General features: G+C 45.4%; 3 protein-coding genes across 9 annotated transcripts in view; 2 read left to right on the top strand and 1 right to left on the bottom strand.

Annotated features, from left to right (window-relative positions):
* Nucleotides 1-26,012, bottom strand: part of LOC309530321 (uncharacterized protein) — a 275,292-nt gene that overhangs the window by 118,471 nt on the left and 130,809 nt on the right. The gene's annotated exons all lie outside the window — the stretch shown is intronic.
* The window catches only part of LOC309530344 (uncharacterized protein), a 187,212-nt gene that overhangs the window by 72,763 nt on the left and 88,437 nt on the right, over nt 1-26,012 (top strand). The window contains exons 2-3 of the mRNA XM_082219227.1: nt 8,056-8,548; nt 8,745-8,838. Coding sequence (XP_082075353.1) covers nt 8,147-8,548; nt 8,745-8,838 — 496 coding nt within the window. The 5' untranslated portion in view covers nt 8,056-8,146. The remainder of the gene's footprint in view (nt 1-8,055; nt 8,549-8,744; nt 8,839-26,012) is intronic.
* Nucleotides 11,739-18,527, top strand: LOC309530570 (uncharacterized protein). Its single transcript, XM_082219623.1, has 3 exons — nt 11,739-12,338; nt 16,326-17,346; nt 17,744-18,527. The coding sequence occupies exons 2-3, from the start codon at nt 17,313-17,315 to the stop codon at nt 18,328-18,330; spliced, it is 621 nt and encodes a 206-aa protein (XP_082075749.1). The 5' UTR covers nt 11,739-12,338; nt 16,326-17,312; the 3' UTR covers nt 18,331-18,527.

Raw genomic sequence — 26,012 nt, 5'->3', positions numbered from 1 at the left:
AGTCAGAAGACTGGAGGTCTTGAAATCTTTACTGATGCAAGTTTTGGAAGTGACACCACGGATGGTACAAGCACTTCTGGAGTATGCTACATGTACAACCACTGCCTGTTTGACTGGTTGTGCAAGAAGCAGACAACAGTGAGCCTAAGTTCCTGTGAAGCAGAACTCAATGCTCTGTCATTTTCACTCATGGATTGTGAATGGTTGATGCAACTGTTTAAGGACATCAGAGTGTCTGTGAAATGTCCTGTACAAGTTTATCAAGACAATAGATCGTGTTTGGCTTTGCTGAACTCGGAGAGTTGCAAGCAAAGAACCAAGTACTTGCAGATTAAGCTACATCGTGCAAGGGAGTGTATTCAGAAAGGACTCATTCAGGTGTCCTACATGCCAGGAAATGAAATTCCTGCTGATCTGTTGTCTAAGGTTGTTAACAGAGAACAACTTAAAGTTTATGTACAAAGGTTGCAATTGGGTTGAACCACAGGTACTACAGGTTACACGGAAAGGGGGAGGATGTTAGGATATTTCCGTTCCACCTTAAAAGGGAGCAGGCTTTGGGAGTCACAGAGTCTGCGCATGTCCTGTTCACAGGATGTTTATGTTCTGCTGTTGTTCCTTTCGATTTTGCCAGCCGGTCAGAGACGCTGACTGAGAACGGTCATGTTTTTCTTTGTTCTGTTCTACGCTAAATAAAGTCTGTAAAATATGCTCTTCTGCGGTGCAACTTTTGGCTGTGTTTTCTGCTGATAAAGAACAGTGTGCACAAGCTCTGGAATGTGGCAATCTATTTCCAGAACGGCTTCGTGTCACTAACTGCTGGATCTGCCTGTCTACGGGAGATCGATGGACGTCCAGCAGCCGGCTTGGGCCATGTTGGACTATATCTCCCTGGCAGTTACCCAACAGGGGGTTTCAAAATAGTATTGAGGCAATTTATTCAGAGCAAAAAGCCCAACTGATAGTGAATAATGTGGTGACAGAAGAGTTCAAAATTGAAAAAGGAAGACGACAGGGGTGCCCCTTATCCCCTCTGTTATTTATCTCAGTCCTGGAGGTGCTTTTGAACATGATTAGGGAGGACCGGTTGGTGCAAGGAATACAGGTTGGAGTGAAACAATATAAACTGAAAGCTTTTGCAGATGACTTGGTTTTAACATTACAGGAGCCAGAACCCAGTACAAAAAGAGTTCTAGAACTGATTCATGAGTTTGGTCGGGTGGCGGGATTCAAGTTGAATAAGCAAAAAACTAAGGTTTTTGGGGAAAATTTGACACCTTTGGAAACAGATGGGTTTCAGAAAGTGACAGAGTTAAATGTGGTTAAAAAAGTGAAATACCTGGGGGTTAATTTGTCTGCTAAAAATTTGAACTTATTCAAAGATAATTATGAAAAATGTTGGTCAGAAATCAAAAAGGATCTAGAAATTTGGTCAAGATTAAAACTTCCCTTGTTGGGTAGAATTGCAGCTGTAAAAATGAATGTATTGCCAAAGTTGTTGTTTTTGTTCCAAACCCTACAGATTGTGGACAGAGTGGAATGTTTTGGAAAGTGGCAGAAAGATATCTCTAGGTTTGTCTGGCAGGGCAAAAAGCCCAGGATAAAATTTAAAATACTGACTGATGCAAAAGAAAGAGGGGGATTTGCCCTGCCGGACTTAAGGTTATATTATGAAGCTGCAGCTTTCTGCTGGATGAAAGATTGGTTTCTTTTAGAAAACACTGATGTCCTAGATCTGGAAGGGTTCAATAATGCTTTTGGTTGGCATGCTTATCTGTGGTACAACAAGGTAAAGGTACATAAAATGTTCAAAAACCATATTGTCAGAAAATCACTATTTATTGTCTGGACTAAATACAAGGACTTATTAGAAAATAAAACCCCGAGGTGGTTATCACCAATAGAGGCTAAGGCTCGGAAAAGACTCAATATGGAGGCCGGTTGGCCGAAATATTGGGAGATAATAGAAAAAATTGGAGACAATTGGAGGTTGCAGAGCCTAGACAAATTAAAGAATAAGGTGCGAGACTGGTTACACTATGCTCAAATTCAAGAGGTTTTTAAAATGGACAAAAAAATAGGATTCCAGGTGGAAAAATCGAAGTTAGAGACAGAACTGCTTGAACCAAAGACTAAGGTACTTTCAAGAATGTATAACTTGCTGCTTAAATGGAACACTCAGGATGAGACAGTCAAATCAGCCATGATAAAATGGGCACAGGATATTGGGTATAACATCATGTTTGAGGACTGAGAAAGGTTATGGACCACCGGAATGAAATTCACAGCATGCAATGCCCTGAAGGAAAATATTATGAAAATGATATATAGGTGGTACATGACCCCAGTCAAGCTTGCAAAAATATATCACCTGTCTGATAACAAATGTTGGAAATGTAAGGAGGCTGAAGGGACATTCTTTCACCTCTGGTGGACATGTCCAAGAGTGAAGGCCTTCTGGGAAACGATTTATAATGAACTAAAAAAGGTATTTAAGTATACCTTTCCCAAGAAACCAGAGGCCTTCCTCTTGGGCATTGTTGGCCAGAAAGTGTTAAAGAAGGATAGAACCTTTTTTATGTATGCAACCACAGCAGCAAGAATACTTATTGCAAAATACTGGAAGACACAAGATTTGCCCACACTGGAAGAGTGGCAGACGCAATTGATGGACTACATGGAACTGGCTGAAATGACTGGCAGAATCCGAGATTTGGGAGAAGAAACAATGGAGGAGGACTGGAAAAAATTTAAGGACTATCTACAAAAATATTACAAGTTATACGAATGTTAAGAATTTGCATGATTTGGAAAATCTAGCTTCAGCAATAAGAATCGGTGATATGGGAAATTAAGTTATAATTATGAAAGGATTGAAGTTTAAAGTAATATTATATCTATTTTAAGGTAAAAGTAAACTGACAACAAGCATTTTAAACTTAAAATATAATTATTTGAAAGTACAAATGAAACGCACGAAACAAGGTAACAATTTGCTGATATTTTTATTGAAAATAATGCAGGGTGAGGGAGATGTGGGGAAGTCCGGTTGGTTATGGAAAATGTTTTGAAAGGATGGATTTCTTTCTTTCTCTTCTCTCTGCTTTCTCTCTTATATATCTGACTTTATATTTGTATCTGGAAAAAAAGTAATAAAAAATATTTTAAAAAAAAGAAATGTCCAAGGTGTGCACCTCCCGGTGCTGCTGGTGACACAGGACCAAGGGCTGAGTCTCCTGAGTAACGGCACCCGAGTGCAGGAGCCGTCCGTCAATTGCCTCCACCTGTACCGGTTCTGGCTTGTCCTGGAGTGGCACCTGATGATGGGCGGCGAAGGCAGAGTCCAGAGCGGGTTGCCCCTGAATCTACCAGAGTGTGGGTGAGAATCCAGGGCCCGCCAGGGGGGTATAGACGCACCGGAACCATGAGGTGTTGCAATTCCACCGGTGAGGGCCCATCATGCGATGTTTGGGACCCCAGGTAGCCTGGGCCATTGGCTACTGGGGTTGGCCATTTCCCTGTGTGGCCGGCGTTTTCTTGGGACAGGATTGGGCATAGTGTCCACTCCCACCACAGTAGAGATACAGGTTCCCCTCCAGACGCTGAGTCTTCTCCGAGGGAGAGAGGCGAGGCCGCGCTGCCCCAAGCTACATTGGCTCCTCCAGCGACTTGGCTGTGGCCGTGGGACTGCTGGGAAGGACGGGAGCTGGGAGTGCTGGAGGCCCTGAGCCTGGCGACGGTCCTCCGACCGATCATCTTATCTGCAGTCTCCATTGAATGAGGGTGTCCAGCGTGGCGGGGCGATCCATCATGGCCAGCTGGTCCAGTATCTCATCCGAAAGCCCCTAGAGATACTGGTCCTGAAGGTTGCAGTCATTCCAGGACAAGTCCTGTGCCAACAACCGAAATTCTGTGGCATAGGCGGCCACTGTGGACTTGTCCTGTTTCAACCGCCGAATCGCCCAATTGGCTTGACTCCCCTTCTGAGGGTTGCTGAACGCGGGTTCCAGATGGTTGCAAAACGCTGTATAGCCTGTCAGCAAGGGAGAGTCTTGCCCGAGCAGCGGCAATGCCCACTTGGCCTCCCGGTCTTTCAGCAAACTGATCAGGAAGTGCACCTTGGTGCGGTCATCGGGGAAATTCCGGGCTCGCCCCTGAATATACAGCTTGGCCTGGGCAAGAAACATGGGAAAGCTGGCCGGGGACCCATTGAATTTCTCTGGTAGGGCCACTGGGTACTTGCCAGAAGCTGGGGTGTCGGCACCAGAAGCTGGTAAGGCGTCCAAACGCTGCTGAAGCGCTGTAACGGCATTGCTTAGCTGCTGAACGGTGTGGGTCAAGACCTGGTTTTCCTGAGCCAATGCCACCAGCGCAGCCGCCTGGTCAGCCATGGCTTCTGGTTCCTCCCGAACGCACCCAAATGAAGGGGGAGTGCGGATGTGGCGGGAGCAAACTGGTCCCGTGGGTTACCCGAGAGGCTAGGTCCAAGTCCGGCCCATGGTCAAAGGTGCAACGTGGAGGCAGAGCCCCCTGAGCTGAGCTGCCTGGCAGTTCTGAATCACCTCCGGCAGGTACAGCTGATCTTCCTCCAGCAGCTGAAAGGCAAAAGTCAGGCTGTCAGTTCCTCACGAAGGGAGGGCTTCTCCACACCCCAGAGTGCAGAGTGGGGGGCAAGGAGGGCAGGTCTGAGTCCCTGCTCTGGTTCTCTCCAATTCTCACCCCTGGGGGAGGGATGTGCTACCGCTGCACATCTGCAAAGAGAAGGATGTGGGGACAGGTGAGTCCCTCCCTGAGCACCTGACAAGGCTATTTCAAGAGTTTTCTCCTGGATTCCAAGTCCTACTTCAGGGGAGGAGGGACATCCCAAGCCTTGGGGGCCAGTCCTGGCCTCCTTCAACTAGAATGTGGCTCCCCAGGCCAGGGGTAGGCAAGCTAAGGCCTGGGGGCCGGATGCGGCCCAATTGGCTTCTCAATCCGGCCCACGGACAATTCGGGAATCAGTGTGTTTTTACATGAGTAGAATGTGTCCTTTTTTCTAAAATGCGTCTCTGGGTTATCTCTGGGGCATAGGAATTTGTTCATCCCCCCCAAAAAAAATATAGTCGGGCCCCCCACATGGTCTGAGGGACAGTGGACCGCCTCATGGCTGGAAAAGGTTGCTGACCCCAGGTTAACAAGATGGTCAATCTCCGCTTCCACTCCACCCTTTTAAAATTAAAATAACAAAATAGATCCCATCTCTCAGAGCATGTAAACCACATGAGTGGAAAGACCCCTGTGCCACTTACAGAAATAGGACTATACTTTCTTCTACCACCTTTAAAGTAAACGTCTATGTAACAAAACCGAATCAACCCAAGTCTGCCTTCCTCCACCAACCTGAACTTCGCTCTTCAAGCCAAAAGACAACACTTCCCCATCCCTGAGCGAAACCCCCTGGCCTGTGGCGTTTACCTCCGCGCAATGGAGGGACTGACTGAGTGGGCGGCGAGATGCTTTCAGCCTCGGACACTTGGCGGGTATTGAAATGGCCGCGCAGGCCAGATTCACGACCCTGGCGGGCTGGAGGACCCCTGGCTTACACTGACTGGCAGCAGCTCCCCAGAGTTTCATGCAGGGATTTCATCCAGCCCTTGCAGGAGATGTCAGGGGTTGACCCCGGGACATTCTGCATGCCAAGCAGATACTCTAGGGCTCCCCATATTTCCCTGCACTTTCAACGTTATGCTATTAGCAACCGTGGAGATTTCACCTGCCTCTTTTGAAAGGAGAACACTCACCTGATTAATAATAATAATAATAATAATAATAATAATAATAATAATAATAATAATTTATACCCCAGCCACTCTGGGCGGCTTCCAACAAAATATTAAAATACAATAGTCCATCAAATATTAAAAGCTTCCCTAAACATAATAACAACAACCATCCATTTTCAGTCCATTGAGTTAGCAATTAAGCATTTCTGCAAAGGGAAATGGCAGAAAAAAGCATAAAAAGCATGCACAAGAAAGTATTACTGATTTATGATGAGAATAGGATTTATTTCTTTTGAACCTCGCATGGTTCCTCCTTGGCAGCCAGTGCAATGGTTTCAGCAGGGCTAGAACTCAGGACCCGCTGCCTTGAGGGACATCTAAGAGCAGTTGGGCAGGGAAAGGTCTCCCTTGGGAGGTGGGGGACTCTCCTTCCCTGGAGGTTTCTAAGCAGAGATCAGACGGCCATCTGCCATGGATGCTTTAGCTGAGATTCCTGCATTGCTGGGGGTTGTAATAATAATAATAATAATAAAAATAATAATAATAATAATAATAATAATAATAATAATAATAAAATTTATTATTTATACCCTGCCCATCTGGCTGGATTTCCCCAGCCACTCTGGGCGGCTTCCAATCAAACACTAAAATACAATAACCTATTAAACAGGGCTGCCTGTTTGGGGAACTAGACCCGGCCCCCTCTTGCTTCGGGTTGGACTAGATGACCCTGGGATCCCCTCCTATCTCTCCACTCCTGAATTCCAGGAGGAGCTTCCTTGCCTCCTGCGAAGCCCTTTTCGCTGCAAGCTCTTCCTCTGGTTTCTGGCCAAGGGAGGGAGATGCTCAGAGTCCAGCCAAGAGTCTCACCCCCAAAAGGATATCTGGGCATTGGCAGCTGCCCCCCTAAATGCATAAAAAATAATACGAATCTGAGAGAGGGCTGAGCGGGAGGGACTCAGCTTTGCAAGGGTTAAAGGGAAGTGATCTTCCTTCTTAGAGAGGAGAGGAAGGAAGGGGGGGCAGGTCCTCCAGAGCTAATCCCCCTCCCTCCCCAGTCCTTCCCTTGCTTTGGGGTCTCACCTGCAAGGGCTGCCTCGCTCTCCCCTCCCGGGATCGGGTGAGTCCATAGCTGTCAACTTTCAGATGTGAAAATAAGGGATCAGCAGCCTCACCTATCTACCAATCCGGGATAGCAGCAGGAAGCAGCGGGAAAGGGCGCTGGAATAAGGGAATTCCCCCCCCCCCCCAAAAAAAAGGGAAGGTTGACAGGTAAGGGTGAGTCTCCTCTCTCTCCCCCCACAGGGTGCAGTGGGGAGACGGTGGGGGTCCCAGGGCTGCAACAAGGGAGGAGGCCTGGGGGGGGGGCTGATCTGCTCCTGCAGGGGGGGGGACCCCAAGTCAGGGAGGAGAGGGTCCTGCCAGGGAGGGGCCAGGTCTGCAACGCTCTCCTTCCTGCAGATCAGAGGATCCCTGTCTCCCACGAAATCTCCCTTTTTAAAACAAAGGAGTCCCTGGGACTTTAACTCTGTGTGAATTCGCTCAGCCTCATTGCACAACCGAGGAAACAGGTGCAAATGGTTTTCCAAAGCTGAACGAGGAGGTGGACTAGCCCCTCCCCCCCAAAAAAAAAACAAAAAACGGGGAGGAAGGAAGGAAAAGTAGGAAAGAGAGACCAGGAATAAAGAGAGGGATCCCAGGCCATAGTCTGGCTGCTGCATTGCAAACCAGTTTGTGTTAAGCTATCTAATAGAACAACAAAAAATCAAGGGAGATGTCTTTAGCCCCGCCCACTTGGCCCTCAGGGGGTTGGACAGATACATTCCTGGCCCTCAGAAGAGAGAAAAAGAGATCTCACCCCAAGAATCTGTCAGGAGAGTGGCAGATATTGCAGAAAAGGAGACAGAAGCAGGGAGTGGAGGTGGGGTGAAGGAGGGGGGAGCAACTCCCGAGGACCCCCAGGTCAGGACCCCCACTAGAGAAAAGCATCCATTTATCACAAGATACAAATAACTCCCTTATCATTCGGTTCTGACTTCATGCATTGACTGGAAGGCAGCAGAAACCAGGTTGATTAATCTGACAGAAATCCCTTCAGTTGCCTCCACATTTTGCATTGCTTGAAGGCTAGAGACTTATTTCTTCTCCTCTTCCTCCTCCTCTTTCTTTTCAAAAAGATATCTCATGGTCTGGGATCTGGTGCAGTCCAGCCCTGGTTTCCAGCAAGACTCAGGGAACCATTTCCCCTCCTGTCCTACAAATTCTGTAACAGAACAATGTATTTGCTTTGTAGGATTTGCTAGAGCTTCTCATTTAGACGGGCAGAACTTGGCAGAAGACCAAAGGGTTCCTTCCGATCTCTCAGAGGCTTCCTGAGAGCACAGATGGATGAGCAAGACTCAGCTGGCCCTAAAGCAGGAAGAGGCATTGCCAGCCAAACTGGGAGCAGTGGGGGGTTCTGGGAAAACCCAGTGCAGAAGATCCTGGGTGAGGAGGACACCCTCCGCTCAGAGGTGCAGAGCCAGCAGTTGAGGCAGTTCTGCTGCCAGGAGGCCAAAGGACCCCGAGAGGTTTGCAGCCGACTCTACCACCTTGACCATCAGTGGCTGAAGCCAGAAAGGCACACGAAAGCTGAGATGCTGGACCTGGTGATCTTGGAGCAGTTCCTGGCTGTCCTTCCCCTGGAGATGGAGAGCTGGGTGAGGGAATGCGGAGTGGAGACCAGTTCCCAGGCGGTGGCCCTGGCCGAAGGTTTCCTCCTGAGTCAGGCAGAGGAGAGGAAGCAGGTGAGAGAGACTTTCCTCTGGATACTCCCAAGGGGCTCCAAACAGGAAAGAAAACATCCCATAATGGTCTGCTGATGGCCCATCGATTTTCTGGGAAAGCATCCATGGAATGAGATCTCGCACCCTTCAAGTCTTTGTCATTCTCTTTCTAGTATCTCTCACCATTCTCTGTTTTGAATCCTTGTTTCTTTCTCAGGGAAAGGATCTCTTTGCAGAAATGGACCTGGATTCCTGTGAGGCAGAGAGGCCTCCGTTGGACACCAGAGAGAGGCCACTGGGTAAGGAGGAAGGTGGTTTTTCTCTGTTTGGTCTCATTCTGTTGGTTTTCCAACTCATCTGAGGGTTCTTTTCATCTTGTTTTGGGGGAGACAGTTGGGACCAAGGGTCCAGAGGAGGGGAGATGTATTTCTGCACAACAAACATATGAAATGGGCACAAACGTCCAAATACTATCAGCAGGTAAGTCCTTCTCAAAGGCCCATCTGTAGTTAGAGATGCCCTGTTTCACCTGTGAGAGAAGCAGGCACTCCTGGCATCCTGCTTACCTTTTTTCTCTTGCAGGTGGCAGAAGGATGCCAGCAAGACCTCCTGATCCATCTTTTCATGGGGGCAGAAGGGAAGCAGCGGCTGTGGAACCAGATCAGGTCTGGGGAAGCTGCCTTGTGGGGACAGAGGCCGAGGGATGGAGCAATGTCATGGACTGGTTGGGCACAGAGGAATGGTGGGAGGAAGCAGCCGGGGAACCAGGAAGGGAAGACGGCTCAGAGCCCAAGGAGTGGAGGTGGAGGAAGGATGGGGGGTCAGAGGGGGAAGAGGAAGAAGCCTGGGAAGAGGAGGTGTCAGAAGCTGAAGGGGAAACAGGGCTTAGTGAGCTGGGAGACTCTGTGGCAGAATGCAGTGCAGAATCAGAGGCAGAAGAGGAAGGAGGCGAGTGGGAGAGGAAGATCGAGAGGCAGAGGTGAGTCAGGAGAAGGAGGAGCCATCGGTGGCTCCCTCTCCTTTTGCCAGAAGCCACCCTCCCTGCTTGTCTCTCAGAGCCAGGAGACCCCCTGCTGTGCAGGAATCTCTGCTAGATCATCCAAGACAGATGACCATCCAAAAGAGGCTTATTTTATTTCTAGATTGATAACTGAATTCAAAAATAGGTATCTTAAGCAGCGTACAGATGAGAACAAATAGCAGCCTGGATTCACCTAACCAGCCCCATTAGCTGCAAAATGGGGCCTGCCTCCAATTCCTCCTTCCTTCATGCCCCCATGAACCCCTCGATTTTGGCTCTAGTTCTTAGGAGGGAACAGCTCAGGAGGAGAGGAGAAAGTGGATCCTTCCTTTGGGGAAACTGGAATGCTTGCCTAGGCAGAATGACTTGAATAACACAAGGCGGAGTACAACCTATTTGCACAAAAACGAATACCCATAATTTAAACTTATAATAAAATAAGCATCCATAAATAAAATGTGCAGCAAAGCAATCCTGTTGAAACAACTCTCCTGCGTGAGTGCCTGAGGGCCCCGCTCCTGCCACTCACCACCTGGCCCAGGGCGGGGCCTGAAGCCTCATAAGGACGGTTGTTGCTGCTGCTGCTGGCCAGGAGGACTCGGAGTGGCGCAATGTTCTTTTTAAAATGTTTTTTTTTTTAATTTTCTTTTTTCCCCTTTTGATTACTTTTTTTTGTGGGGGGTGGGATGGATGTTTGGTTGGGTTCGGGAATTTGTTTGATTTTAATGTGTTTGTAATTTTTACAGCTTTTTGTTTGTATTGTTTTATTGCGGGTTCTTTTTTTTTAAGGGTTTTATTTTGTTCTTAAGGGGGGTGGTCAGGGCTGCCGGGGAGTGAGCCCCAGCCCACAAAATGGCTGGGGTATGTTCCATGGGGGGGATGCACTGGGACAACCGATCTCAGTGATCACGGGTAGGAGGAGGAGTTACGCTAAGACCAGTCCATGTCATTACAGAGGAGGCAGGTTTAGTCGTTGTTGGAGGACTATCCCTGCCTCCGGGTCTGGTCCTGACCGGAAGGATACAGTAATCAGCAAGGGAGACCCACATGACCTGAAGGTGCTGCTGTGCAATGCCAGGTCAATGATTCATAAAACCACTGCCATCCATGACTTGATCATGGATGGCGGACTTGACCTGGCATGTGTAACAGAGACTTGATTGGATGAAGCAGATGGGCCTGTCCTTGCCGCTGCTTGTCCACCAGGTTTCTCTTACGCACAGCAACCCAGGTCATGTGGGCGGGGAGGGGGGGTTGCAGTGCCATGGTCGGATCACTTCCTGGTGCAAGTGGACTTCTCCGCGACCCTTCCCCTCTGCATGGAGGTGGGACCGATTCAGATGGTCCGCCCCCGCCACTTAATGGCTCCAAATGGTTTCCAGAGAGTGGTAGGGGATGCTTTATCCCATGTTGATGGCCTTTCAGCTGCTTCCTTGGTGGCCTGCTGGAATGTGGAGTTAACCAGGACTATTGACTGTTTGGCTCCGAAGCGCCCTCTTCGATTGCATGGAGCCCGGACAGCCCTGTGGTTTTCCACGGATCTGAGGCCAATGAAACAATCGCTGAGACGGCTAGAGCGCAGGTGACGGATAACTCATTCTGAAGCTGACCGGACACGGGTTAGAGCTTAATGTCGAGCCTACCAAGTGGCGGGAGCGACAGCAAAGAAGACTTTCTTCGCTGCCTCTATTGCATCTGCAGAAAACAGCAGCAGGAGACTTTCAGGGGGTTCGCAATTTAGTGGAACCACCTGCTACATTGGGGCCCAGTATGGGCCACATGTTCTCCTGCAATGATTTTGCAAAGTTTTTTGCAGATAAAATCACTCAGATTCGGGAAGAAGTAGACTCCACCGTGGGAGCAGGGCCAGGGCGGGAGAGTGCTAGTGTCCTGTCTTGTCAAGTTGCGTGTGATCAGTTCCAATCTGTTACCTCTGAGGATGTGGATAGGCTGCTTGGACGAGTGAAACCAACCACCTATCTCCTTGATTCTTGCCCATCCTGGCTTATAAAAGCTAGCCAGGAAGGGCTGGGAGATGGGCTTCATGGGGTTGTGAATGCCTCTCTCTGTGAGGGAGCCTTCCCAGACCCGCTGAAAGAGGCGGTTATCAAAACCGCTTATTAAAGAACCATCTTTAAATGCAGCCAATATCGTCCAGTCTCAAATCTTCTATTCTTGGGCAAGGTGATTGAGCGAGTGGTTGCTGAACAACTCCAGGCACGCCTGGAAGAAGCGGACCATTTGGATCCCTTCCAGTCGGGATTCAGGCCTCCTCATGGGACTGAAACTGCCTTGGTCGCACTGGTTCGATGATCTCCAGTGGGCTAGGGACAAAGGTGAGAGCTGTTTCCTACTTCTGCTGGATCTCTCAGCGGCATTTGATACCATCTACCATAACATCCTTCTGGACCGTCTTGAGGGGCTGGGAGCTGGGGGCACTGTCATACAGTGGTTCCGCTCCTTCCTCCTGGGCCGTGTCCAAAAAGTGGTGGTGGGGGATGAGTGTTCAGACCCCTGGGCTCTCACTTGTGGGGTGCCTCGGGGTTCCGTCCTCTCCCCCATGCTTTTCAACATCTACATGCAGCCGCTGGGAGAGATCATCAGGAGGTTTGGGCTGGGTGTTCATCAGTATGCAGATGATACCCAGCTCTACCTCTCTTTCAAATCGGAACCAGTGAAGGCGGTGAAATTTCTGTGTGAGTGTCTAGAGGCGGTTGGAGGATAGATGGCGGCTAACAGATTGAGGTTGAATCCTGACAAGACAGAAGTACTATTTTGGGTACATCCGGGGTGGCGCCACCAGCAATGGCGGACTCCCTCTGAACTGGAGGGACTAGCTCCGCGGAAAACGGGTCTTCTCCGCTACGGCAAAGCGGGGACCCACTTAAAAATCACAGGCGGATGAAGCCTGTGACCATGGGACTCGGCGGGCACCTTTAGCGCCCCCCAACCCACTAAAGAACCCACTAACGGGCTCTGAAGTAAAGAGGGGGAAGTGGCGCGGTGCTGTGAGTCAACTGCTATTTCCGTGGAGCGAAGCCGCATAGCTGTTGCCGGAGAGCACTGCCTTTTTCCTGGGACAATTCGGACTGTAAAATAAGCACCCGTGAGTACTTAGACTTTGAAAAATTGGGCATCAAATAAGGACTTGCGAGTAGGAAAAAATCGGACTTTAAAAATTTACTTGAATTTGGTACGCAAGGGGAAGGTCTAAACAGGAAGTCATCCTTCCGTTCTTTTGTAAACAGAATAAAGCAAAGGCAACTTAAACTAGAGCTCAGAAAATCGCTTTTAAAAGATTGGATTTCACCATTCAAAATTGTGGAATCCCCCTTCGACATCAGGAGAAGGGGGGAGGATCTTTTTGGACTGTTTAAAGTGACTTTAAAGTGAAGTAACTTTCCTCCGTCCTGAGCCTGGAGCGGGCTGTCAGGACTGACGTGTGAAGCTCATTAACCAAAGACAAGTGTTTTTGACAGATGGTTAAAAGAAGAGAAACCTAGTGATTCCACTGTTCCCTTTCGCATTTTAAAGAATTATATATGGGCAAAGTATCTTAAAAAAGGAAATTTTGTTGCAAGAATAAATAGAAGTCTTCCCCCTGGGGGAGTCTGTGAAATTGTAACTAACTCCAGGGAGTCGACAGCTGTTACAGATTACACCGTGGGAACAAGTATCTGACCTTGTGGGACAATGTATTCAGAAGCCTTGTTGTATGCTCTCTATAAAACAAACGATCTACTGGAACAATTACACGAGAAGGTGAATTGGATGGCGACTTCGACTAGAAATTTTGAACAGGCAGTGGGAAACTTTGAACAGACAGTGGGAAAATATGTGGAGCCCACTCGGGATTTAAATCAGGAGTGCGTCTTGACAGAACAGGAGTTTTTGACATTAAATCAGGAGTGTGTTTTGACAAAACAGTCCCAACAGGAATATGATTTTTTGGATTTGACAAATGAACTTGGTAAAAGCCATATCTGGAAAGGAAAAGTTTGGCTTGGTTTGGAAATGGGGGGCTGGATTGACCCCCCCTATGCTGGGATGTTTGGACTTTTCAAATATGGCAACGGGCCGTGAGATGTTTGGGACTATGGGGGCTCTCAATTTTGGAGGGCCTTTGAAACATGCTTTTAAATACTATATGGAATTCATTGTTGAACATGGGAAAGGGGCTGATCTGTTGAGAAGGATTAAAAACATTGTCAAGCTGGAGTTACCACGAGCAAGAGACAAGGGAAAATACAGTTACAGAAAATACAGAAGAGCCACGGAAGGGTCATGGAAGAGACTTGAGGGCCTCGGACATAAGGTTGCCAGGTTAATGGGCTAGACTGACGGGAATAAGGACTGACAAAACCCGGAACCAGGAGGAAGGGACGCTGGATGAAGATTGGATCTGTTTATACTTCTTCTTTTTTTTACTATTAGAACTGTTTTATAAAATTGATGGATGATAGGGAAATGTTGCAATGAAAATACTTGGCTTTAGCAAAGATGTTTAAAGAATTATGAAAGAATATTATGATTATGAGAAGTTGGTAAGGATAAGATTTAAGTTTTAAGTGTTAAGGTTTATTTTATTATAGAAAGATAAGGTCAAGGATTTGCTGGGATAATAACTAGGATACAAAGAAAGGGAGGAGGAGGAGGTCTAAGAAAGAAGGTAATGACGACTTCCGGGTTGGCGCGATCTGGAAATGGCGGATTCCCTCCGAGTTGCGGAGGGAATCGGCTCAACCGAGGTCGGGTCTTTGCCGCGCCGGTGACGCGGGGACCCTTAAAAACCGCAGGCGCGGAAGCCTGCGGACTGAAGACTCGGCGGGTGCCTTAAGCGCCCCCCGATTCACGAAGAGCCTTTTTAAAGGCTGCGGAGAGGATACGGGGGGCGGCGTGGCACTGAGAGTCGATCGCTACCTCGGTGGAGCGAAGCCGCGAGCCACGACCGGAGAGCGCTGACTTCCTTCCTTGAAATTTGGACTGAAAGAATAACCCGTGAGTGAGACGGAATTGGATTTTAAAAAATATTACCCTGAATTGGAGACGACCGGGAGGTGTGCTAAAAGGAAGTCCGCACCTCCCCCCTTGCAGACGATCTAAGCAACGACATAAGAGCTAAGCTGGAGAGCCTACCCTTGGAGGGGTGAGTTAAAAAGGACACTAACTTCCAAGATTTAGCCAAAGAAAATTTTGAGCTGGAGAGTGGAGCTTTGGAAGCCTTCTTTTTGTTTTAAACAACCCCCCCTCCCGGGCCCGGGAGCGTCCTGTTTCTGTGCCTGTGTAAGAGCCGCGGAGTTTGACAGCTGTCAAAGCTGTCAAACGGGCAGTTTAGAGTGGAAAAATTGCTATTTAAAATCCCTCTGGACTATGATGAGTTACAATTGAACTAAAATTGTTGGAAACAAAGTAATAACAATAAGTTAAAGGATTGTTGGAGAAAAGACTAATAAGTAACCAGATTCCCCCTAGGGGGAATTCTGTGAAACTACAATGGCTACAATGGCTGTGGATGGAAAGTTACTAGCGGAAATCGAAAGGATGTTCCAATTGGTGGGAATCTTACAAGAGCAGAGTTCGGCTATGAATAAACAACTTATGACCTTGACTTCTGGAACAGGCAACTCTGCTGTTTGTATTGAGGACTCGAATGAGAAAGAATCCACAGCTGAATGGGAAATGATATCTGAAGAGGTGGAAGAGATTAAACAAGAAAAAGAGAAAGTAAAGCTGGGAAGTAACAACCAAAAGCTGACATCTGTGGAATATAAGCAAGGAGATTCTTGGAATATATCTACCACAAGTCTGCGAAAGACGCAGAAGAGGAAGGAGGAGGTCCCGGGAGTTTATGGAACACAGGAGCTTAAAACAAAGAAATATGATTGGGGCCTCCATTCTGACTTTGACTCTGAAGATGCAGGATTTGTGGAAATTTTCCAGCAGCTGTTTGTGAATCTCCTTGTGGGAAGAGAATATGGTTTGATGGTGAAAGAACTCTTTCCAGACTCGACGACTGACATAAAGGACTACCCGACTGACATAAAGGACTACCAACAAGACCGGCGGAGAGGGACTGAAAGAGACTTGAAAGCCTCGGACGTGAGGAACCCAGGCTGAGAACCGCGATTCTGGATTTGTATTGGGAAGGAACAAAAACCGGGGATGGGAGGGAGGGAAGAAGAGAATCTTAAAAACACTCAAGACCTTTAGGTTTGGTTAATATGACTTCTAATTAAGACAAAATGAGAAATCGATGGAAGAGAACTTAAGTCCAACTTAGGAAAATCAATTTCTTTATAAAAGAGGTAATAAGATGAATAAGATGGTTAAGAGGAAAAATACCAATTTGCTGACATAATTTTGGGAATTGGGATGCACGAGGGGGGGTGGGGGGAAGTCAGGGAATAAGGTTAGGAAACTAGGATTTTCTGAATTTATACATGTTTTTGTCTTGTGTCATTTTTGTGTGTGTTTTGTTTTTATAAAAGTTGAAAAACCAATAAAAATTTTTTTAAAAAAAGAAAGAAAGAAGGTAATGACAGTTAAGGATTTGAAAATAATGAATTTGTTTTTAAATGTTTTTAAAATTTTGTGATTTTTGCATTCTTCTTTTTTCCTTTTTTTGTCATTTTTTCTCATTTGGATTTTTTTTAAAAACTATTTTTATTCTTTGTATTCTCTTCTGCCTCTATTTTATTTATTTTTGTAATATTTTGAAAATCTCAATAAATATCTTTTAAAAAAACAAACAGAAGTACTATTTTGGGGGGACAGGAGGTGTGGTGTGGGGGACTCCCTGGTCCTGAATGGGGTAACTGTGCCCCTGAAGGACCAAGTGCGCAGCCTGGGAGTCATTCTGGACTCGCAGCTGTCCATGGAGGCGCAGGTCAAATCTGTGTCCAGGGCAGCTGTTTATCAGCTCCATCTGGTATGCAGGCTGAGACCCTCCCTGCCCGCAGACTGTCTCTCCAGAGTGGTGCATGCTCTGGTTATCTCTCGCTTGGACTACTGCAATGCGCTCTATGTGGGGCTACCTTTGAAGGTGACCCGGAAACTACAACTAATCCAGAATGCGGCAGCTAGACTGGTGACTGGGAGCGGCCGCCGAAACCATATAACACCGGTCTTGAAAGACCTACACTGGCTCCCAGAACGTTTCTGAGCACAATTCAAAGTGTTTCTGCTGACCTTGAAAGCCCTAGACGGCCTCGGTCCAGTATACCTGAAGAAGTGTCTCCACCTCCATCGTTCTTCCCAGACACTGAGATCCAGTGCTGAGGGTCTTCTGGCGGTTCCCTCGCTGCAAGAAGCCAAGTTACAGGGAACCAGGCAGAGGGCCTTCTCGGTAGTGGCACCCGCCCTGTGGAACGCCCTCCCACCAGATGTCAAAGAGAAAAATAACTACCAAACTTTTAGAAGACATCTAAAGGCAGCCCTGTTTAGGGACACTTTTAATGTTTAAGAGATTATTGTATTTTAGAGTTTTTTGGAAGCCGCCCAGAGTGGCTGGGGAAACCCAACCAGATGGGCGGGGTATAAATTATAAATTTATTATTATTATTATTATTATTATTATTATTATTATTATTAACAGGAAGGAAACAACAGAGCATTGTGTAGCAGATCATATTTCTGCTGTCTCAGAGGAGGACATTTCCCTTTTTCTTTTAGGGTCCAGTGTGCTTTGAAGATGTCGCTGTTTGTTTCACGGACGAGGAGTGGGCGTTGCTGGATCCTGATCAGAGAGCTCTGCATAAGAACGTCATGGAGGAGAATTGTGGGATATTGGCCTCTCTTGGTAAGTCTCTCTGTGGGATCGTCATATCTGCCTGGAAATTTAAAAAATACCTCTATGTGACCAACCTCAGATATTTTCACAGAATTCAACAGCCCCCCCATAACACCTGGGAACCTAACACCCCCACAATAAACAGTAACTTACAGTTTTTTCTTTGAACAATCTTCTTCAAAATATTCCTTTTTCTACCACGATTGGGCTGGTGTGAACTTCCCAGGCCATCTTCAGTGTCAACTTCAACCTGCCACAATTTTGACCACTATATATCAGATAAACAACATTCAACAAGTCTTCAGAATCTAATAATAAATACGTTGGTTATGAACGCACACCCAGCTCGTTTCATTTCTTCTCCATTTCTTCCTGAGGCTCTAATCGCTTTTTGTCTCCATTGCAGATTCTGATGAATTGGAAATTGAGAACAAAGGTGACCACGATAAAATCCCCAGGGAGGAGAAGCCATGTAAAAATTTGGAGTGTGGAGAAAGCTGCAGTCAGAGCTCCCATTCCACCTCCCATCAACAAAATCTCATTGGAAAGAAACTCTATCAGTGCATGGAATGTGGAAAAAGCTTCAGGAAGAGCTCCCATCTCACTTTCCATCAAACAATTCATACAGGGGAGAAACCCTATCAGTGCGCGGAATGTGGAAAGAACTTCAGGAAGAGTTCCAATCTCACTAAGCATCAGAGAATTCATACAGGGGAGAAACTCTATCAGTGTGTTGAATGTGGAAAGAGCTTCAGGAAGAGCTCCAATCTCACTTCCCACCAAAGAATCCATACAGGGGAGAAACCGTATCAGTGTTTGGAATGTGGAAAGGGCTTCAGTCAGAGCTCCCATCTCACTTCCCATCAAAGAATTCATACAGGGGGAAAACCCTATCAGTGTGTGGAATGTGGAAAGAGCTTCAGTCAGAGTGCCAATCTTACTTCCCATCAAAAAATCCATACAATGGCCGTAAAAACCATTATACAGCTTTAGGAACCAGGCAGACGCACCTTTTTAACCAGGCTTTTGGCTGATTGACATCTAATGCCCTTTTAATATGTGGTGGGTTTTTTTTGTTTCTTTTTTTATGTTGTAACCATCCTGAGACCTCTGGGTGTAGGGAATAGGTGCCAACTCTTAAAGGCCTAGGGGTCTTTGCCCCACCCCCAATAAAATATTTAAGGATGCCACCCCCCAGTTTTTGGTGTTTTTTTTTTCAAACACAACCTTTTATTCTTTTGCAACTTGCCATACAATTTCTCTTCCAATTTGCCCTCTTAAAAAAATAAAAAAATAAACGCACAAAGGTCATGAGGAAAACAAAATACGAGAAGATACAAACATGGACAGGTCCCATCTTTGCAGGCAAAATGTAAAAGTTGCTTTGAAGCAGGCTTTCCCAATCTTGGGTCCCCAGCAGCTCCCGGGCTACAGTTTCCATCATCCCTCCCCATTGGTTTTAGCGAGGGATGATGGGAGTTGTAGTCCAAAACCAGCTGGACGCCCAAAAAACCTTGAGAGACTATTTTGAGATAAATTTGAATACCACCGTGGAAAAAAGAGTTATGTGGGACGCAAGTAAAGCAGTCATGAGGGGGTTTCTGATTCAACAGAATTCATTAAAGAAGAGAGCTCAACATGAGAAAAAAGAAAAAATTCTGGAAAACATAAAAGAGGGCGAGAAGAAACTAAGAGTGAAACCCAACTTACAAGAGATTTTGAGGGAAATAAAGTTACATCAAGTGCAATACATGAAGATGATGAATCAGGAAATTGAATGGAAAATTAAATAAATGAGACAAAGGACTTTTGAATCGGCAAATAAATGTGGGAAACTGCTAGCCTGGCAGATGAAGAAAAGACAAAAACTTAACACCATTACCAACTTGGAAGTGGAAGGAAAAAACATTCAGAATCCAGTGGAAATTAGAAAATGCTTCCAGAGGTACTTTAAACAACTATATACACAAGGGCCTCAGAAAGAGTTTGATATAGATCAATTTTTGAAAACAAATGGATTGCAAAAGGTCTCTCAAGAAAATAAGATAACGTTGAACTACAAAATTACAGAACAGGAGGTAGAAGGTGCCATTCAGAACATGCAGTTGGGAAAATCTCCAGGGCCGGATGGCTTAAGCTCAAAATACTATAGAACTTTGAAGGATTGGATAATTCAACCACTAAAGGAGGTTTGCAATGAAATTTTGGAGGGGGGAAAAGTGCCAGAGTTGTGGAAAGAAGCATATATTACACTTATACAAAAAACTGAGTCTGAAAAGACACAACTGAAGAACTACCGACCCATATCCCTGTTAAATGTGGATTACAAAATATTTGCTGACATTTTGGCAAAAAGGCTAAAAAAAGTATTAGGGGAAGAGATACACAAGGACCAAGCTGGCTTTCTCCCAGGCAGACACTTGTCTGATAACACGAGTGTCAGGGGCTCAGGTACAGAGGTACTGGGGAGAGAGGAAATGGAGAGCGAAGGGGAAGAATCTGAGGGCAGCGTAGGGGAGTATGACAGTGGCCCAAGAGATTCCATGAGCTTCTCCAGCGAATCAGAAGATTCCCAGAAGGAGGCACCGATGGTCAGGGCAAGGGGGGTCCCAGGGGGGACACACCAGAAACAAGGGGCCAGCGGGGACTCCCAAAGCAGCGGCGGGAGATCAGGACCAGCTTCCCCACCAGAGCATAGTGGGGGGGAAGAGTCCCATGTGTCAGGGCCAGCGTCTCCTCCAGCAGGGAGAGAAGATGAGGCAGGGCTGACCACGCCCCTATCGGAGAGTGGGGGAACGGAGGGGAGGTCAGGTCCAGCTAGCCTCCCCGAAGGGGGAAGCAGTGACAGCAGCAGTGTAACGGTCAGGAGGAAGGTTGCCGGCTGGGTGCGCGCGCGCCAAGTTCGAATGTACAGGCGCGTGGGACAGCAGAAAACCCGGATTGGGAACCAGGTCCTAAAGCCCACTGGAGGCAGGGGGAAGACTCAGGGGACTCGGCGTCAGAAGAGTCTAGGAAGGGCAAGACCCCAGCTGACAGGCGGAGCCAGAGGAGGAAAGAGCAAAGGAAGAGGTGGAGCAAGGCTAGAGTCTTAAACTGGTGTCTGGGGGGAGGAGATTCAGACGGAGCATCAGCGGTCTAGAGTTTCAGACGTAGAGCTGCATGCTGCGGCTGTGAAAGCGAAACTGAACTTCAATAGAGGCTTTTGTATATAACAACGAACTGGCGTTGGTCCTTTGTGAGCTGGGACCTCGGGCAGCTCTGACAACGAGGAATATAATTAACATTTTGGAGAAGTTACAAGAGGACATAAACATTAAAGCAGTCTTAATCTTTGTGGATCCCGAGAAAGCCTTTGATAATATTTCTTGGAGTTTTATGAAGAAAAATCTTCAGGGGATGGGGGTCGGACAAGGGTTTGAAAATGGTATAAGTGCAATTTACTCAGAACAAAAGGCTAAATTGATAGTTAATAACGTGGTGACTGAGGAATTTAAGATAGAGAAAGGGACACGACAAGGCTGCCCAATTTCCCCACTACTTTTTATTTCGGTCCTGGAGGTTTTGTTAAATATGATTAGAAGGGACCATCTGATTAAAGGTATAATGGTCGGAGCTAAACAATATAAATTGAAGGCTTTTGCAGATGACTTAGTATTTACACTACAGGAGCCAGAATCCAGCACTAAAAGAGTATTAGAACTGATCCAAGAGTTTGGTCATGTGGCAGGATTCAAGTTGAACAAGTTAAAAACTAAAGTCCTTGAGAAAAACTTAACAATGACTGAGAAAGAGAGGTTTCAGAATGAGACAGGTCTAACAGTGGTTAAAAAGGTGAAATACCAGGGGATTAATATGACAGCTAAAAATGGGAACTTATTTAAAGACAATTATGAAAAATGTTGGTTTTTTATAATATTTTTTATTGATTTTACAACATTTTTATGAACAATACAAACAAATAGAAAAACAAACAAACATGTATCATTTCCTCTCCTTTTTTCATAAACCTCACTTCTCTGACTCCCCCAAACCTCCCCTTTCTACATCCCAATTTCCAAGCTTGTTTCAGCAAATCCTAAACTTAATTTTATCAAATTTATCCCTTATTGTTCTTTTCTTTTACTTAATCTTTTGTCGCTGTAATCTCCTTTTCTTACAAAAACCTCAACATTTTAACATTCATCAATTTTGTAGTATTTGAGATAAGCTTTAAATTTCTTCCAATCCTCATCCGCTGTCTCTTTCCCCTGTTCACGGATTCTGTCAGTCATTTCAGCCAATGTCATATAGTCTATCACCTTCATCTGCCATTCTTTCAGAGTGGGTAGATCTTGGGTCTTCCAGTACTTTGCGATGAGAATTCTTGCTGCTGTAATAGCGTACATAAAAAAGTTCTGTCTTTCCTCGACACCAATTGGCCAACAATGCCCAAAAGAAAGGCCTCTGGTTTCTTAGGGAAGGTACATTTAAGTACCTTTTTATTTCATTATATATCATTTCCCAGAAAGCCTTAATCTTCGGGCACGTCCACCAAAGGTGGTAGAAAGTACCTTCAGTTTCTTTACACTTCCAACACTTATTGTCAGGCAAATGATATATTTTTGCTAGCTTGACTGGGGTCATGTACCACCTGTAGATCATTTTCATAATATTTTCCTTTAAGGCATAGGAATGGTTGTGGACCACCGGTATAAAATTTACGGCAATTAAGAAAAATGTTGGTCGGACGTTAAAAAGGATTTAGAAATATGGTCAAATTTGAAGCTTTCCTTGTTGGGTCGAATTGCTGTTATCAAGATGACTGTATTGCCAAGAATGCTGTTTTTGTTTCAATCGTTACAAATATTAGATAAAATGGACTGTTTCAAGAAGTGGCAGAGAGACATTTCTAAATTCGTCTGGCAGGGCAAGAAACCCAGAATAAAATTTAAAATATTAACTGATGCTAAAGAAAGAGGGGGATTTGCCCTGCCAGACCTTAAACTTTATTATGAATCAGCAGCTTTCTGCTGGTTGAAAGATTTGCTGCTTCTTGAGAACACAGACATTTTGGATTTAGAAGGTTTCAACAATGTTTTTGGGTGGCATGCATACTTGTGGTACGACAAGGTTAAAGCACATAAGGCATTTAAAAACCATATTGTCAGGAAAGCACTGTTTAATGTCTGGATACGATATAAAGACTTACTTGAAAATAAAACCCCAAGGTGGTTGTCACCGATGGAGGCAAAAGCTCAAAAAAGGCTCAATATGGAGGCCAGGTGGCCAAAATATTGGGAGATTTTGGAGCAAGAAGGAGATAAATTGAAATTGCAGAGTTTTGAGAAATTAAAAGATAGAGTGCGTGATCGGCTTCATTACTATCAAATAAGAGAGGTTTACAATTTGGACAAAAAAATTGGCTTCCAGGTGGAAAAATCAAAATTAGAAACAGAATTGTTAGAACCCAAAACTAAGAATTTGTCAAGAATGTATAACTTGCTGTTGAAATGGAATACTCAGGATAAAACGGTGAAATCTCCTATGATTAAATGGGCACAAGATGTTGGACATAATATTATGTTTGCTGACTGGGAACAGTTATGGAACACAGGTATGAAGTTTATGGCATGTAATGCCTTAAGAGAGAACATTATGAAAATGATATACAGGTGGTACATGACCCCAGTCAAGCTTGCAAAAATCTATCATTTGCCTGATAATAAATGCTGGAAATGTAAAGAAACTGAAGGTACATTCTTTCACCTTTGGTGGACGTGCCCAAAGATTAAGGCTTTCTGGGAGATGATTTACAATGAAATGAAAAAGGTATTTAAATATACCTTCCTGAAGAAACCAGAGGCCTTTCTCCTGGGCATAGTCGGCCAATTGGTGCCAAAGAAGGATAGAACTTTCTTTATGTATGCAACAACAGCAGCAAGAATACTGATTGAAAAGTATTGGAAGACACAGGATTTACCCACACTGGAAGAATGGCAGATGAAAGTGATGGACTACATGGGATTGGCGGAAATGACTGGCAGAATCCGTGACCAGGGAGAAGAGTCGGTGGAAGAAGACTGGAAGAAATTTAAAGATTACTTGCAGAAATACTGTAAAATTAAGGAATGTTAAAATGACGTCGGATGGAAAATAAGTGGTATTGGTAAAAAGATTTTTAAGAATATGCAAGTATGGATTGGTAATGGTTAAAAATACACATTTATAATAGGTAATGATATTGAGTTATGATAGATAATAGAGGGTAAGGATTTGCTGAAAGGATTTTTAAATGGGAATACAAAAGGGGAGGTCAAAGAATTAAGGAAATGAGATCAAGGATTATTGAAAGATGGAGTTAATTTTAAATTTTCTTTGTTTTCTCTTTTCTACTTAGTTATTATCTTCTTTTCTCTTCTTACATATTATTTCTATGTGTGTTTTTTCTTAACTGTTAATTTTTTCTATTTTGTAAACTTATGATCTTTGTAACTTTATAATTTTGTGTTTGTGTTTAAAACCTTAATAAATATTTTATTAAAAACAAAACAAAACAAAACCAGCTGGAGACCCAAGTTTGCTTTAAAGGGAAAGTAGACTGGCTTTGTGACACCCTCTGCCCCAGAATCTGAACCACCCCCAGTACTGCTAATTGGAATGAATAGAGCGCAAAACTGAAGTTTGATCGGCACTTCAACCTCTAGGGAGCTTCTAGGTGCTTTCTGCACCACCTAGAGTACCCACAGAATTGTGGCTTCTACTGGCAACTAACACAGGAGAACAAATGAAAGACAAACACAAGCATCACCTGGAGCAAGAGATCTTGCTCCGGCTCCAGCAAAAGTCAGGCTGTCAGTTCCTCACAAGTGAGAGTCCTGGCAGCGGGGAGCAGGTCTGAGGGATCCTCTCCCTACTCTTGTTTCCTCCAATACTCACCATTGCTGGATGAAGAAAGCCTGTGGCACATCTTCAAGAAGAGAAAAACAAGTAATAAATGAAATAAGCGAAAACTGAGACAATAAGACTCCACTGATTGCCTCGCCTTGTCCTCCGTCAACTGCCACCAACTGCTCTCTCCTCCACTCGCCTCACTACTAACCCAAAACGGCCGCCTGCAAGTCGGTGGTCCTTGTCACCATGGCAACCCCCCTCACCTGCACCTGGGCCCACCTGGCTCCACCTATTGGGAGATGATCTATAATGAAATGAAAAAAATGTTTAAGATAACCTTTGTTAAAAGACCAGAAGCGTTTTTATTAGGTATTTTAGGGCAGGATTTACCAAAAGATAAGAAAAATCTATTCATGTATGCGACAACAGCGGCCAGAATTTTTCTAGCTCAAAGATGGAAAGGCGATGAAATACCAGAGAAAGAACACTGGCAAGAAAAGTTGGTGGAATAGGCTGAAATGGCGAAGCTGAGAGACTTAAAGATAAGGACAATACTGACTTTTTAAAAGATTGGGAACCTTTTAAGATGTATATAGAGAAACAGTGCATAGAAATGAACTCACTGGCAGGATTTGAGTAATACAATTACAGTGGACAAATACAAACAGAAAATTCAATTATGAGGTAAAAATGAGAAGGAAGAGACAAATGTTATAACATTCATTTTAATATATAAGGAATACAAAATTATAAGCAAAAGAAACAGAGGTGTTCTAAACCAGGAAGGGAAGTTGGGGGAAGTCGCATGGGGGTGGGGTGTTAATTAAAATTGTAAAATGTAATTTGAATGTTTTATTATGTTAAAATTTCTTTAATTCAGTTATTAAAAGTGGCTCCTCTTATTTAAGGGCCTCATGGGACATCAGAGCAGATTCCCTTGTTGCTTTTTTGAGTCAACCAGCAATGGGGGTTGCATTTCCTTATTTACAGGAGGGCTGTTGCTAAAGCACATGACATGCTCTTCACACTTAGTTATCTATTGGGAGCACAGGCACAAATTAGTGTGTGTGTGTGTGTGTGTGTGTGTGTGTGTGTGTGTGTGTGTGTATTTGCAAACTACCCCAGTCTCTTGAGGTTTGAGATTCCAGGGGTCCCAGGCGCTTCTCCAGATTCAGTTTCCTTGGAATGAAAATCAGCGGAGACTGTGGCGTCTTTATGATATCTAGTTTTATTTACTTGCATACACAACCGGAGTGTAGGACAGAGGGGCTCACAGCATCAACACACAAACAGATCTAGCTTCTCTATCAGTGGCAGCTTTGGCTCCGGCACAGAGCAAGCTGGTTTTGGGGTTTCCCACAACTCTCTCTGGGTCTTGCTTTCCTACCTAGCAGCCAGGTGAGATGGGAGGGGGGAGGACAGCCCCCCCCCATTAGCTGCCGTTCTTGCAACCCAGCTCCTTCGTTGGGAATGCTGAGGAGGACACTCTATGGCCAGGGAAGGCCCTTGTCTTGCCAAGAAACTTGTCTGTGGGAATCGTGCATCCATACTGCTATGGAAAGGGTGAATGTCTTCTAGAATTCTCTGGTGTCACCAGAAGAGGAAGCCATTCTTTTCAGTCAGGTCTGTTCTCAACTGCAGAGGATGAGTAGCCTTGGGAGACTCTTGGGGAGATGGAAGTGATGAAAGGACTGAATCCATGGGGGAAAGCTACTTGCTCTGAGATGGGGGGACCTTCGGGCAAAGGCCAGCAGAGAAGGGATGCTGTTGGCTGCTGGTTTCTGTTCCTCCCCACTTTCCCAAAG

This window comes from Podarcis vaucheri, assembly GCF_965113315.1.
Source record: "Podarcis vaucheri genome assembly, chromosome: 4".
Classification (NCBI taxonomy): domain Eukaryota; kingdom Metazoa; phylum Chordata; class Lepidosauria; order Squamata; family Lacertidae; genus Podarcis; species Podarcis vaucheri.
This window is presented reverse-complemented; position numbering and strand designations above follow the sequence as displayed.